At 42.1% G+C, this 12,719-nt stretch overlaps 1 protein-coding gene across 1 annotated transcript in view; it reads right to left on the bottom strand.

Annotated features, from left to right (window-relative positions):
- The window catches only part of NEDD9 (neural precursor cell expressed, developmentally down-regulated 9), a 45,940-nt gene extending 33,592 nt beyond the window's left edge, over window positions 1–12,348 (bottom strand). The window contains exon 1 of the mRNA XM_007173945.2: window positions 12,180–12,348. Within this exon, the coding sequence (XP_007174007.2) occupies window positions 12,180–12,191 (12 nt within the window). The 5' untranslated portion in view covers window positions 12,192–12,348. The remainder of the gene's footprint in view (window positions 1–12,179) is intronic.
- Window positions 12,349–12,719: the final 371 nt, after the last annotated feature.

Genomic DNA, 12,719 nt, shown 5'->3' with positions numbered 1-12,719 from the left:
AAGGAAATGGCCATTGTCAAGAAAATCGGTCCCAAAGGAAGTGGCTGAGGGATGAGCGTCAGCAGGGTCAGTCTCAGGACACACTGGGGAAGAGAAAGAAATGAGCCTGTGTTTTTACATTTGTCTGCCGACAAAAATCAGCTTAGGTCTTTTCCATTATAGTTTATTACAAGATTTTGAATATAGTGTCTTGTAATAAACTATAATGGAAAAGAATAAAAAAAAAGAATATAGATATATACATATATATATGTATGACCGAATCACTTTGCTGTACGTCTGAAACTAACACAATATTGCAAATCAAATCTACTTCAATTAAAATAAAATCAGCTTCCGTCTGAGGGCCATCCAACCCCTTTGGCTTCCTCCTACCCTCATCTTTAGGATACAGGGGGATGCGGGATTTCCCCAGAGAAGGACACAGCCATAGTCAGAAAACACGGATATCTACAAGTGTCTGGATTTTGATTCTTGGAATACTTGGTTTACACTGGATATCTGGAATGGTGAATTTTTTTAAGAGCTGAATCCTCTGGAGATTGTTAAGTAGTAGACACTAGGCTTTTAGGTTTAGGAGTTAGAAGATATGATGCAGAGCACATCCAAGTTTTTTCTCAGCAATATTTGTCCATTGCAATCTGACACACTTTTCATTATGTGATCTGAACCAGCCACAGAAAGGCAGTGTGACTTCCTGGGAGGTTCCCAGGCATACTTCCTGACCCCTGGGGAGGTGTGTCCAACACGTGCCACCAAAGGGCCCTTTAGCACCTGGACCACATTTCAGCCAATGATCTTCATTTTCTGGAAAGTGCTTCTAAACCCCTATGGTGGTTATAAAGCTTACATGAGTATCTTGGACTCTCTCTAAATATTCATGTCATTTACTTTGCCCCAAGTCCTCACATCCTCTAAGATGGTCCAGCTCTGTGAACATTAGCCATGGCATCCTCTTTATGTGCATGTACACACGTATGTGTGACCTCACAGCCAACTTCTATTGCTTCGTGGCCGTTTGCGGAGGATGGATTTGATTGCTAATAGTATGTGAGAAAAATAAATTAGTTTTTCCTCACAACTCTGATGATCATAAATAATACATATGTCTTTAAGAAATCAATTCTCCACTCTTCTGTGGTCTTTGGGGTTTTCTTGAGTAACTCCTGAGGGTCTGAAAGCAGGTGGGAGAACACCTAGGTTTCTGTGGATACTTAGAACCAGAAGTCACCCATGGCTTGACCAGACCGACTAGGCTAGAATATTAGACTACGAAGGGATCCCAGGGATCACTCTCACCCAGTCTTCTTGTTCTACAGCCCAGAGGGTCTCTTATTACATCAGCAGCAGAGCCAGAACTAGCATCTGGTTCCCTTCTTAATCTAGGATTTTTTTTTCCACTGGACTAGGGTATGCTTCCTGAGAACCTTCTCCATCTTAGAATTTAGTAATGCTGCTATTAAGCCTCAGAATTTATAAGCATTTGTCCCAGGTTGCCTGGTTTTGATAGATTTAAGCATAGTGTATTGGCAAAGGATCAAACACACGGGGCAGGCACAAACGCTTTTCAGGGTCTGTCCCTAGATAAGTCTGACAGGCGCCTTATAATGATGAAGGCCTGACACCCACTCACCCAGAAGATAGGTTTATTAATGGTGAAACAACCATCTGGATTTCAGCCAACATTACAGTATTAGCATCAAATCACTTCTATTTGCCTGTCTAGACAAATCCCTCTAACATCCAGGTACTTGGGGCAGTGAAATGAGAATTAAGTTATAAAGGAGTAGGAGACTCTAGCCCACAAATATTACAGTATATTCCAAAAACTGTATTATTTCTCAATAGTCAAAACACACAAGTTCTAACATCTAATAAAGTATCTGAAAGAAGGGAAAGATCTTCCTATTTTTACATTCCCATGTATCTTATCTTTCTACATCAAGGTATGCAACCCCCAAGGTATGAAGTTATATCTAAACCCACGAATGCCAATATGTACACATACTAGCAACCCTCATCTGCCTCCCAGCCAGAACCCAGCTGATGTAACTTGGACGTCACCCCTCACTGGAACTCTTTTAGATGACCCCTCAACTAGGTTCGGTGCCTGATTGCTATTATCCTACTTAACTTGTGAGGTCCTCAAAGAGTTTTAAAAAATGGATTCGCACACTTGGCTGAGAGGGTGTGTACAATCATATACTGTCAGCACTGCAGTTGCAGAGTTGCCTCAAGAAAGAATTTTTAATATTTATTTATTTATTTGGTTGCGCCGGGTCTTAGTTGCAGCATGCGAACTCTTAGCTGTGGCATGCATGTGGGATCTAGTTCCCTGACCAGGGATCGAACCCAGGCCCCCTGCATTGGGAGCGTGGAGTCCTATCCACTGCACCACCAGGGAAGTCCCAAGAAAGAATTTTTAGAAGCTGCAGCTTCTCAGCTAGAAGAGAGAGGAAAGATGGCAGAAGCAAATGGAGGAGAAGAAAACCTCAAAATGAAACTGATGAAATTGTTTAGTGGCTGGGGATATAGACAAGCTCCTACAGGTACATATGCTACAGCAGTTTATGAGAATAAAAGAGTTTTCTTCAAGGCCCATTATTAATGGAACATGCATTTAGAACTGGGCCCTGAAGAAAGCTATTTTATATATTTATATATTTTATATAAAATAGGAGGACTATTAGGAAAATAAAGCCAAAGGAAGACTTCAGAGAATTCAGGTTGCCTTCGCAATGGTCTGATGGTTTACACGTGACCTAATGAGACACTATGCTTCTTAGTATTTTGTGGTATTCACTTGAACAAATTCGTGCTAAGCGTAGAAGAGGAAGCTTCCGTTTGGTTAGGAACTGTTAACATTAAGCCCAACCTCGGTCATGATAAAATTATGGCAAGCAGCTTAATGATTGTATTTTTGTGCTTCTATTACATAAAACCAGTAAGGTAATTATTTTTAAGCAGAAGGAAGTAGGGGAGATTATACCAGTGATTCTTCACTAGGGGGGATTTTGTCCCCCCAGGTGATATTTGGCAATGTTCAGAGACATTTATGGTTGTCACACTGTGTGTGTGTGTGTGTTACTGGCATCTAGTGGGTAGAGGCCAGGGACGCTGATAAACATCCTGCAATGCAAGGGACAGTCCCCACTACCAAGAATTATCCAGTCCTAAATGTCAATAGTGCTGAGGTGGAGAAACCCCAGATAGAGGGATGGACATGACACTGTTAAATTAATAGAGTCTAATCTTGGTCCTCATCTTGTAAGACTAATGACAATGAAAGCACTGCCTTTTACGCCTCTGTTTCCCCATTTGCAAAATGGGGAAGAAAGGGTCTCTGTAAAATCAAAGCACAGTTATGATTACTGCACTATTATGAGCTCATGAAGTTGCGTCTTAAGAACTGTACTCCTCCCCCTCAAAAAAAAAAATTCCTCCGGGGAAAGAAAACAAACCAGAAATGATCTCATCATGATTACACCTGCCACACCAAAAAACAGACACAGTTCAGAGAATCTAAATTCTTTCCCTCCAGCAATGAAGTAAGCTGCATCTGTAATTAAGACCTTAATAAGGGAGGTAGGAGGCTTGATACAGACGCTGCAGGCTGTGAGGCACGGAGCTATCCTGCCAGGTTTCAACAGCAGCAATTGAAACACAATCCCCCCTCGCTGCCTAGCGCCCTCAGCTGTTCTCTGCACAGTCCCTATTTCAAAATGGGCTTTCCTTCATTGCTAAAGATTCCTACTCCTGCAAGGAGAAAGAAAAGGACTGCCTCATTATTTACAAGCAAATGTCATGTCGTAAATATTTTCTACAGGTAAATATAAAAAATTTGCCGGAATCCACTTTAAAAAAGCCTTTTAGATAATTTCCTGACAAGAAGCTGAAAACAAGTTAGATAAAAGGCTGGCATAAGGCAAAAGGGATAATAATGCCTTTGACGGCTGATTGATCTCTGAAGCAGCTCATGTTGACTGTCTAGAACGACCATGTGTTCCTAAACTTTCCAAGACGGTCCCCGTTTCAAATATCCTTCCCATTGTCAGACCATCTGTCCCATTTTTGGGTCTGTGAAACATGGATACATACCTACAGAAATGATATATATTTTAAACTAAAAATAAAAGATAGGCATCCAAGTATATATCTTGCTAATGGATCTGCCTTGGCTGAATTTAGGATTTGGGAGAAAAAAAGGTAAGTACTGATAAGAATCTTAGGTTTAGTCAATGGACTGTTCTCTCATTGACAACACGATCTTTATAAGGAAACGAGATCTATTCCAAGGGCATCCTGGCCTCTGTGAGACTGTCGAGCAGTCCAGCTTCACGGTGAATGCCATTGGGCTGACTGTGTTCCCATCACCCCCTTCCTTTACCCTCCCCGCCATTTAAGGGGATGCTCATGGAACTTAGCTCTGAGTGGAAAAGATTGGAGAATCAGAGAATAACATGCAAGTTCTAACCCAGAGGAGCACTCAAGGGAAAAAAGACTTCAAAATTTTGCTCTACCAATGCTGTTGTGATGGCTCTGCAGCACTGCTGGTCCATTCAAGCCATTTCCTGCTAACTCTAAGTCATACCATGGATGATTAATGACAACAAACAAAAAACAGTAACAACAAACTCATGGACAGATCACTGACATGTCCTGTTAGAAGGCTGGAGTGTCTACAAGTCCACTTTCCTGACTTCCCAGTGACTGGCGTTGCTTGTTATGGTTACTGGGGGCTGGGGTTGGAATCCCAGCTCAGTCTTTCAGTAGAGCACAGAGCCTGGGGACAGAGAAGGCTGAGTCCTGAGTCAGCCCCATCTTCTGTGGGAGTGAGGTGCTAAATTAAGGGCAACAAACTGACTACCACAAATCAATGAGATTAAGGCTAATTCATACAAGAGACAGCATAACTAACATAAATTAGGAAAAATATTAATGACATATCATACTGTCTAAATAAATATTGCTTTAATTAAATAGAAAGATGTGGTTCAAATCATAACCATTTATGCCTTTTGGTGGTTGCAACTTTCTACTGAGTTTCACAAATAACACCCTCCCACACACACCCCCACCCTGCCCACACACAAAGAGTAAAGAAAGGAATTAAATTCAAAATGAGCTATCAAACGTTTTTGTGCAGTGCTTGCACTTTTACATATTCATGGTTGATCAGTCTTTATTTCTGGTAATCATAAACATCAACATTCCACATAAGGAACATTTTTGGTAACATCTTATAACTATTACCTTGACATATTAGAACTACCAGGAGGAATTCTCCTTTTCAACATACACACCAAGATCTGCAAAGAGATAAGATGCCTCCATATGAATGACAGCCTTTGAATAAGGCTCATGCACCACCTACCTAAATACCATTTAGCACAATTAATGTGCTAAACTAATTGGGGAAGAGGCTGAGGGAAAGGGACTAGCCTTTTTTTTTTTAAAAGAATAAACCTGTATCTAGTAGTCCATGATGAGGCCCAAGTATATGTATTTGAAAACATTCCACTGGCAATTTCATTATCTCCATGATCAGCTGTCCCACCCTCCATCTCAACCCTGAAAAATCACGGTCACACACCATCACTACTCGTATTTTCTGGAGTGCCTGTTCCATCTTCCTCAAACACATGCCTCAATCCACCTAGATCACACTGTCTACCTTCTGAATCACTCTTTCCAGTGGAGGGTGGAAAAGGTCACCAATAAGGCATTTATCTTAAAATGAAGATTCCTCAGGAAGACAGTCTTTTGCAGCTAAGCTGTAATGTTCCCCAGGCCTGCGGAGTCCTCATTAACTAGTAAGAATTCCCTCAGGGGGATGATTGGAATGTTCAAAGTAAATAAGACGGAGGGGGTGTTGCTGACAAAGTATAAACAGGGTTTTTTTTTGTGTTTTTTTCGTCCCTTTTCCATGCCCATACTCTTTGCAGTCATCCATTGCCTAGGTAACTGGTAGCTATTCTCTTCATTTTAAGTTGGAAATAGAGGATTTCTTCCCAGTGGCCCCGTTTTGTTTATCTTGGCAAGGAGGCTTGGTAATTAAGTCTATATGTTACTGCAGAGTAATTCCATGGTCCCAGGGGCTGGGATTTCAAACCAATTTGTTTAAGTTTCTTTCTAACCCTAAAATGATCTAAAAATATATCACCAACACCTCTTACTTTACATCTCCATCACTCTTAACTGATGGCAGTAGGCTAGGGATATGGCTTCCCTGAGCCCCACTCACCTCCTGGGCATGTCACCTTTGATTTTTTACAGTCATGACTTTCTCTTTCCCTCGGTACTATTTTTGTTGTGGATAAACAATTGCAGCAAAGGTTTCCTCTTACACTTTTATGTATATAATGCTTCTGCACCGATATATCTGAGTATATATATTATATGTATCTTATGGTGCATCATATAATACCTGCCATTTAAAAATGCCTATTATGTACTAGAAACAGATGATTTTCATATATTATATCCTTACAACTATCTGATGAGACAGATACTATTACTGCCATTTTATAAATGAGGAAATGGGGACCTGAAGTAGCTTGCCTAAAATTATACTGTTAGGAAGTAACAAAAGTGGGATTTGAAACAAAATCCACTATGCCATACAGCGAGACTCTTTTAACGGCTATTTGTGTAAGTATTATATGTAATTCAACATTCAATTCAATGTTTGTTGAGTACCTACTGTGAGCAAGGTCCTATAATTTCAGGAATATCAAATCTTATTAATAACAATGAAGACACCAAGTCATTAAAATATTAGCAAGTGGGGACAGAGGTGTACTGGTAAATCCCTATGTCTTCCATCTGCATTTCTGCAAGACATCTCCAGGCCCATGGAATATTCAATAATACTCGATTATCTTAACCTAGTGACTGGGGTTTTGACATAATCCTGTCACCAAGTCTTGAGTCCACACTATCCTTTCAACATCTATTGGGCACCTACTTATATAAGGAGAGCTGGGGCCGACTAGCATTGTCTACTTCCATTATGCAGGAGCCATGGTAAATACCTTACCATGGAAAATGTCTTGCTTAGGCTTTAGAACAATCCTATGAGGCAGTTATTATCCCTATTTTACAGATAAGAAAACTGAGGCTCAGAGAGCTTAACTTGCTCAAGGTTACAGAGCATCAAGTCACAGGAAACAGAAATGCCTTTCCCCAAACCTCATATTCTATCTTGTCTCTACTGCAAGAACACAGAAGACCAAGTCCCTACCTCCGCCTCCCACCCCCAAGGCCACAACAGATCCTGGATCATACTTTTTATTCAAGGGACTCGTCTGTCAATTGGCTTCTACATACAAATAGAGGGTGAGTCTCTCGTATTCAGTGGGGCTTACCTAAAACTGGACAGCCCCAGTGGGCAACCTATGTGAGTTCCAGGTATCATTTAGATAGTGATTTGATTGAAAGAGGTTAATGAGTAAGGTAGTGCTAACAGAGTAGGGCAGAGGTGAGAAACAGAAAGCCTATTGTAGGGATTATAGGACAGTCAGGGAGACAAAGGTTTAGGCTTCTGATTCTTTTATACTGTGGATGGATGAGGAGGCTTGACTCGTGGGAAGTGACAGACGAACCAAGTCACGTAGGCACAAAGAGACAGGGGCAAATGAACGGGAGCAGCAAGGGACCAAGATTTCCCATAGCAGAGTCCAAAGAGAGGAGGGAGGTAGGGGGTACAGAATGTGCTTTAAGTGTGTCACGTCTGTGTAGGTGGGGAGGCAAGCCCTACAGAAGTCGGTATTAGAGAAGCATAAAGAATGCCTGAATGAAAAAAATGAGAGATGATGAGGTCATAAGGGCATGAAAGGGGACGGAATTGGCAAAGAGGCTTGAAAAGTGGAGAGGAAGTTTTTTTAGAAGTGGGGGGCACAGAGTAGAAGCCACTGATGAATTCTCAGAAGAGGACTGATGTATATTCCAGCAAGGAAAGGATGCTGAAGGAATCTTCGTTACTGTGCAACCTGCTAGATCGGTGTTCTCAGAACATCTTCAGCTCTACAAAGACTCTGATCTCTGTATAGGTAAATCGTTTAGCTCTGAAAATGGGTTTGCTCAGTTAAGAAATAAATACGTAACCAAATAATTTTTTCAAAGCATCTTTTGGTGCTTTTAAATGCATAGATCTCACATAAGATTTAAAAAGGAGGCAGGGGGCAGGAGTCTCTCATTTGGAGGGTGTGCAACACATCATTTAGAAGAGAATAAAAAATTTAAAACCAAAATGTTGAAGCCAGGAAAGAATCAGAAATTATATAGATTATAAATGACCATGCCGACTAAATCAAAGACACTCGATCACATGTTCTCAAGCCACCTTGAGAAAATAAAAATATTTTCCAAGTCCCCTAGAAAGCTTTTCATAGTACACACTTTCTGGTTTCCCTAACCTACTTTACCATGTTCATTCACGACTCACGAATCTGAATTTCAGAATGCAGTTTTCTTACTTGTGTTCTAAGCTCTACCTCCTCTAATGTTCAATCGGAACATTCATGAATGAGTTTGCTGAATGGCAGACTAGATAAGTAATTTAGCATTTTAATGTAGGCACACGAGGTACAGAAATTTGGCCTAGCCACAGAAGCTGCTCAGCTATTAGAGATCAAACAGGCGGGGCCCGTGGGGCACTGACCAGGCCTGGGACTGCACAGAGTGGGTGGGGCCTCGGGCCTCTGCTCAAACACAGCCGTGCACCCACCCTCCAATTACCCTCCTGGCAGACAGCAGCGATAACCCACCCCCAGACCCTCAGGAGGGAAGCCTTCCCCGAGCAAGCCACGGCCACCGAGGCATAGCCCCCAACCCCAGTAGCCAGAACATGCTGTGTATGTTCTGAGGAGCTTGGGGAAAATTCTTGATAAATGAAGTCCCCCGCAATTTACTGTCAGAGAACCTCAGACGGAATCCTTTAAAAAGAAATGGAACTTGATGTGCATATGAGAGTGACTGCACCCTTTCTGTGAACAAATAGAAATACATACAGTGCAATCAAAATAGACTAGATATAGGCTAACCAAAAAAAATTCACCAGAGTAATAGCTTGCATTCCACAGTGCTCAAGATTACCGTAAGTATAAGCCGGCTGAGCTGGAGCTGCGTGTAAAAGCTCAAAATGAGTGGAGCCTTGGTTGTTCTCTAGTTATGGTCCCTGAAGTAGCCAAACCAGATAATCTGGTTAAAAAAAAAAATCTTAGAGATTTCCCTGGTGGCTCAGTGGTTAAGAATCTGCCTGCCAATGCAGGGGACACGGGTTCGAGCCCTGGTCCGGGAAGATCCCACATGCCGTGGAGCAACTAAGCCCGTGCGCCACAACTACTGAAGCCTGTGTGCCTAGAGCCCGTGCTCAGCAACAAGAGAAGCCACTGCAATGAGAAGCCCGCGCACCGTAACGAAGAGTAGCCCCCACCTCGTCGCAACTAGAGAAAGCCCGAGCACAGCAACAATGACCCAACGCAGCCAAAAATAATAAATAAATAAATTTATATAAAAAAAATCTTAAGAGTGGCTGGATTATAAATCTCTCAGTGAGCATTTTTAAGTCTGACTGTGCTAAATTTATAGTGTTTAGAGCAATATAGTGTCTAAAAGGTAATTCCTGACTCCAGGATTTTACAATCTAATAATTATCTGGTTTTACTACCTAAGTGGCTCGAATTAAACAACACTACCAAACATGCATTTCACTTTGCTTTGTAGAGTTACTGTCTTAAAAAACAAAAAAAAAGAATCTATTCTGCGGGAGTACTTTTTTTTGAGTTCTTATGATTTATTCAATAAGCACGAAAGGTCTTTTATATAATCGTTACCTTGATGTGCAGGAATACTGTAGATGACATAGAGTCTTAAACTTCCTGGGAGAAGAAAACACCAGTCACACAGCACATTTTAGGGAGGTCACAGAGAGTTCTTTCTTTAACAGTGGTTTAAAGTCACAAGTTCTGGAGCCAGATCACCTTGGTTCAAATCCCAGGTCTGCCACTTTTTAGCTGTGTGGCTTTGGATAAATTACTTAGCCTCTCTTTGACACAATTTCCACATTTGAAAATGAGTATAAAGTATTAACACCACCTCATGGAGTTAATTGGAGATTTAAATATGGAATCCTGTATTGTCATGGTGAGTCTTAAGAACTGTTATCACTCGTCTACCTTTGTGCCACCTCCTCTACTTAAAATTACAAAATCCTCTCCTGAAATAAAGTCCATTATTAACTTGAGAGAAAATAGGCTTTATAAGAAAGGGAAAGTAGATTGCTTCAGCTATTGGTTCCTTTTATAGTCACCACAAGGTGTCAATCTGTCATTTGGTTAGTTGGGGAAGTCAGTAGTTTTGATGGTGAAGATGTGCACAAGCTAATAAAAAATCATACATTTACAACACTTGGCAGGGTGTTCGACACTGGTAAGACCCGGCAGAGAGGCAGGTTTTCCCCATGAATGGCAACCACAGTTCACAGCATCAGCTGCCATGATGTTTTCTTTCCACAAAAGTAAAACTAAACATGATGAGGTCACTGAATAAAAGTGACTTTAGACTTTGTCACTTTTGTCACTTCCCAGATTGCGGCACTCAACGTTAAAAACAGCCATTTATACTTTCCAATAATAAATGTAGGAACGTATTTTCTCTTTTTTTCCCCTTCAAGCTGGTTTTTATGAAACTAAAGGCATTCACAATAGGCAGAAGAGGGGCAAAGATTCACTGAAGGCTAAGTAATATCTGGTGATAGGACATTATGATATCCTATCACTGTTCAAAATAAGGGAACTGTGGAAATACGGGTGAACCATTTCAAGAAAGAGAGCTTTCCTGCCAGGTAGAAGGATTTGTTTCTGGGTGCATCCTAAAGTCAAAAATATTAAGAATCTTCAGGATTATCCATTCCCCTGATCTCTCCTATTGAGGTAGAAAATGGAAAGCTGATAGTACAGTGATAACTGATACCTCTGCCTTCAGAGAGTTCTAACCTTTCCAAGGAGAACTATAACTCATGCATCACAATAGAGACTTTCAACAGTTAGATTTAGAGCTACTGAACAAGATTTATAGCTTTTGAATAACAGGTTTATCACTGAGGTTAGCCAGTGGCTATTAGCCAGAACTGAGTATTTACAACCTCACATTAAAAAAGGATGAGCCAGAACCTAGGTAATTTGGAAAGAAAGCAAAGTAGCTCTCAGCTAGCACAATCTTGAAGGTCAGACAGGTAATTCAAATTGCCAATCCCAAAGCATAACCACCTTGCCTAAACGCGTTTTAATAACAGCATGTTTGTTTAAACGCACTGGGACTGTATCTATTCTAAAACACACGTATTCATCCTCCAAGCAAAATTTATATCCAATCCCTTGCAGTCTGCTCTGAATAGGGCCTCTGGAAGCTGCTTGCCTGGTTAGATGGGGGCAACTTAGACAAAAGGGGATATTCTAAATAAGTTATAATCCTTTTGCCGAGAATAAACACACAAAGGTGCGAAATGCATGGGAAAATATGCTGCTGAGTGTCTGACACTACTATGAGTTTCAGGGACGATAAGCTCGCTGGAGCCTTCAGACCCTCAGTCCATTCAAACGCCAATGAAAGTGTTTTCAAGAAATGGCAAGTACTCATTGGTTCTGAATCCAATGTCATTTATGGATGTCAAAATTCTCCATCATCAGCTGTATAAGGGTACCTGGGGCTTTGAACTTCTCCCACTAAAAGTACATATGGCAAACTGCTTCCCGAAGCAAACGCTTTAAAGCAAAGGCTGAAAACTGCTTGAAGAGCCAGGCTGAGAGGCTCAGCAGTTCTGATTCCTCTCTTACTACGTCTCCCGGGACAGTGGCGGCCAGGCCCGGGCGCGGAGTGCTGAGCTAAGGCGCGCTCCGCTCGGAGTTAAGACACCCTCTGATCTACAGTGGCTACTGCAGCTCCGCCAGACTTTCAGGGGAGGTGGACCGGGTGTGCTGTGAGCTCCCGGCGTGGGTCTTAGAGGCTGGATCTCTGCCTGCCTGCTTGTATGCCAAGCCCAGTGACTGAGACCCAGCTCAGAACAGAACACAATCGGGCACAGTAGGGGTCCCTGCAGAGGAGCTGTCCTGCAGAGGACACACGGACACACACACACACACACACACGGAGACCTTCTGTAAAAGGCACTCTCTTACCTTATACTTCATCTCGGCAGCGGTGAATTGAGGCGTTTTCCTACACTAGTTAGACTGCATTAAGCACTGGCGTGTCCGCCCCTCCATCGAGCGCTGGGCTAAATGAAAGTGAGAACGGCCCGGCTGCAGCCAGTTGTCAGCGCAGCGCGGAGCTCCGGCACCGCTACGCCCGCCGAGCCTCTGAGCTCACTGTTTTGATTGAGGCAGGCCGAGCACGGAGCTCATTTGCATACCGCCCCTCCATTGGCTAGTGGGCCAAGGTAATACGGACGCTCCGCCCACCCTTAACTCCTGAAAACTGACAAAGAACTTGTAATGTGATCATTTCTTTTTACATTGTCAGAAAGGGTGGAAAATAAAGTCAGGAACCTTCCCGAACCTTACTCCACCCCCACCCCCAAAACCCCTGGAAAAGGAGATAAATTCTTTTTAAGCTTAACCCAAATTTTAAAGAAATGGAATTCAGAAAGCAGTCTGACAGTCGCGCTTCCTGTGACCTAGCAACTCCTTCATAAACCCATTTCATTTCAAAGCCGTTCA

The sequence above is a fragment of the Balaenoptera acutorostrata genome, chromosome 10, assembly GCF_949987535.1.
Source record: "Balaenoptera acutorostrata chromosome 10, mBalAcu1.1, whole genome shotgun sequence".
Lineage (NCBI taxonomy): Eukaryota > Metazoa > Chordata > Mammalia > Artiodactyla > Balaenopteridae > Balaenoptera > Balaenoptera acutorostrata.
The sequence above is the reverse complement of the archived record's forward strand: the minus strand, read 5'-3'. Positions and strand labels throughout refer to the sequence as shown.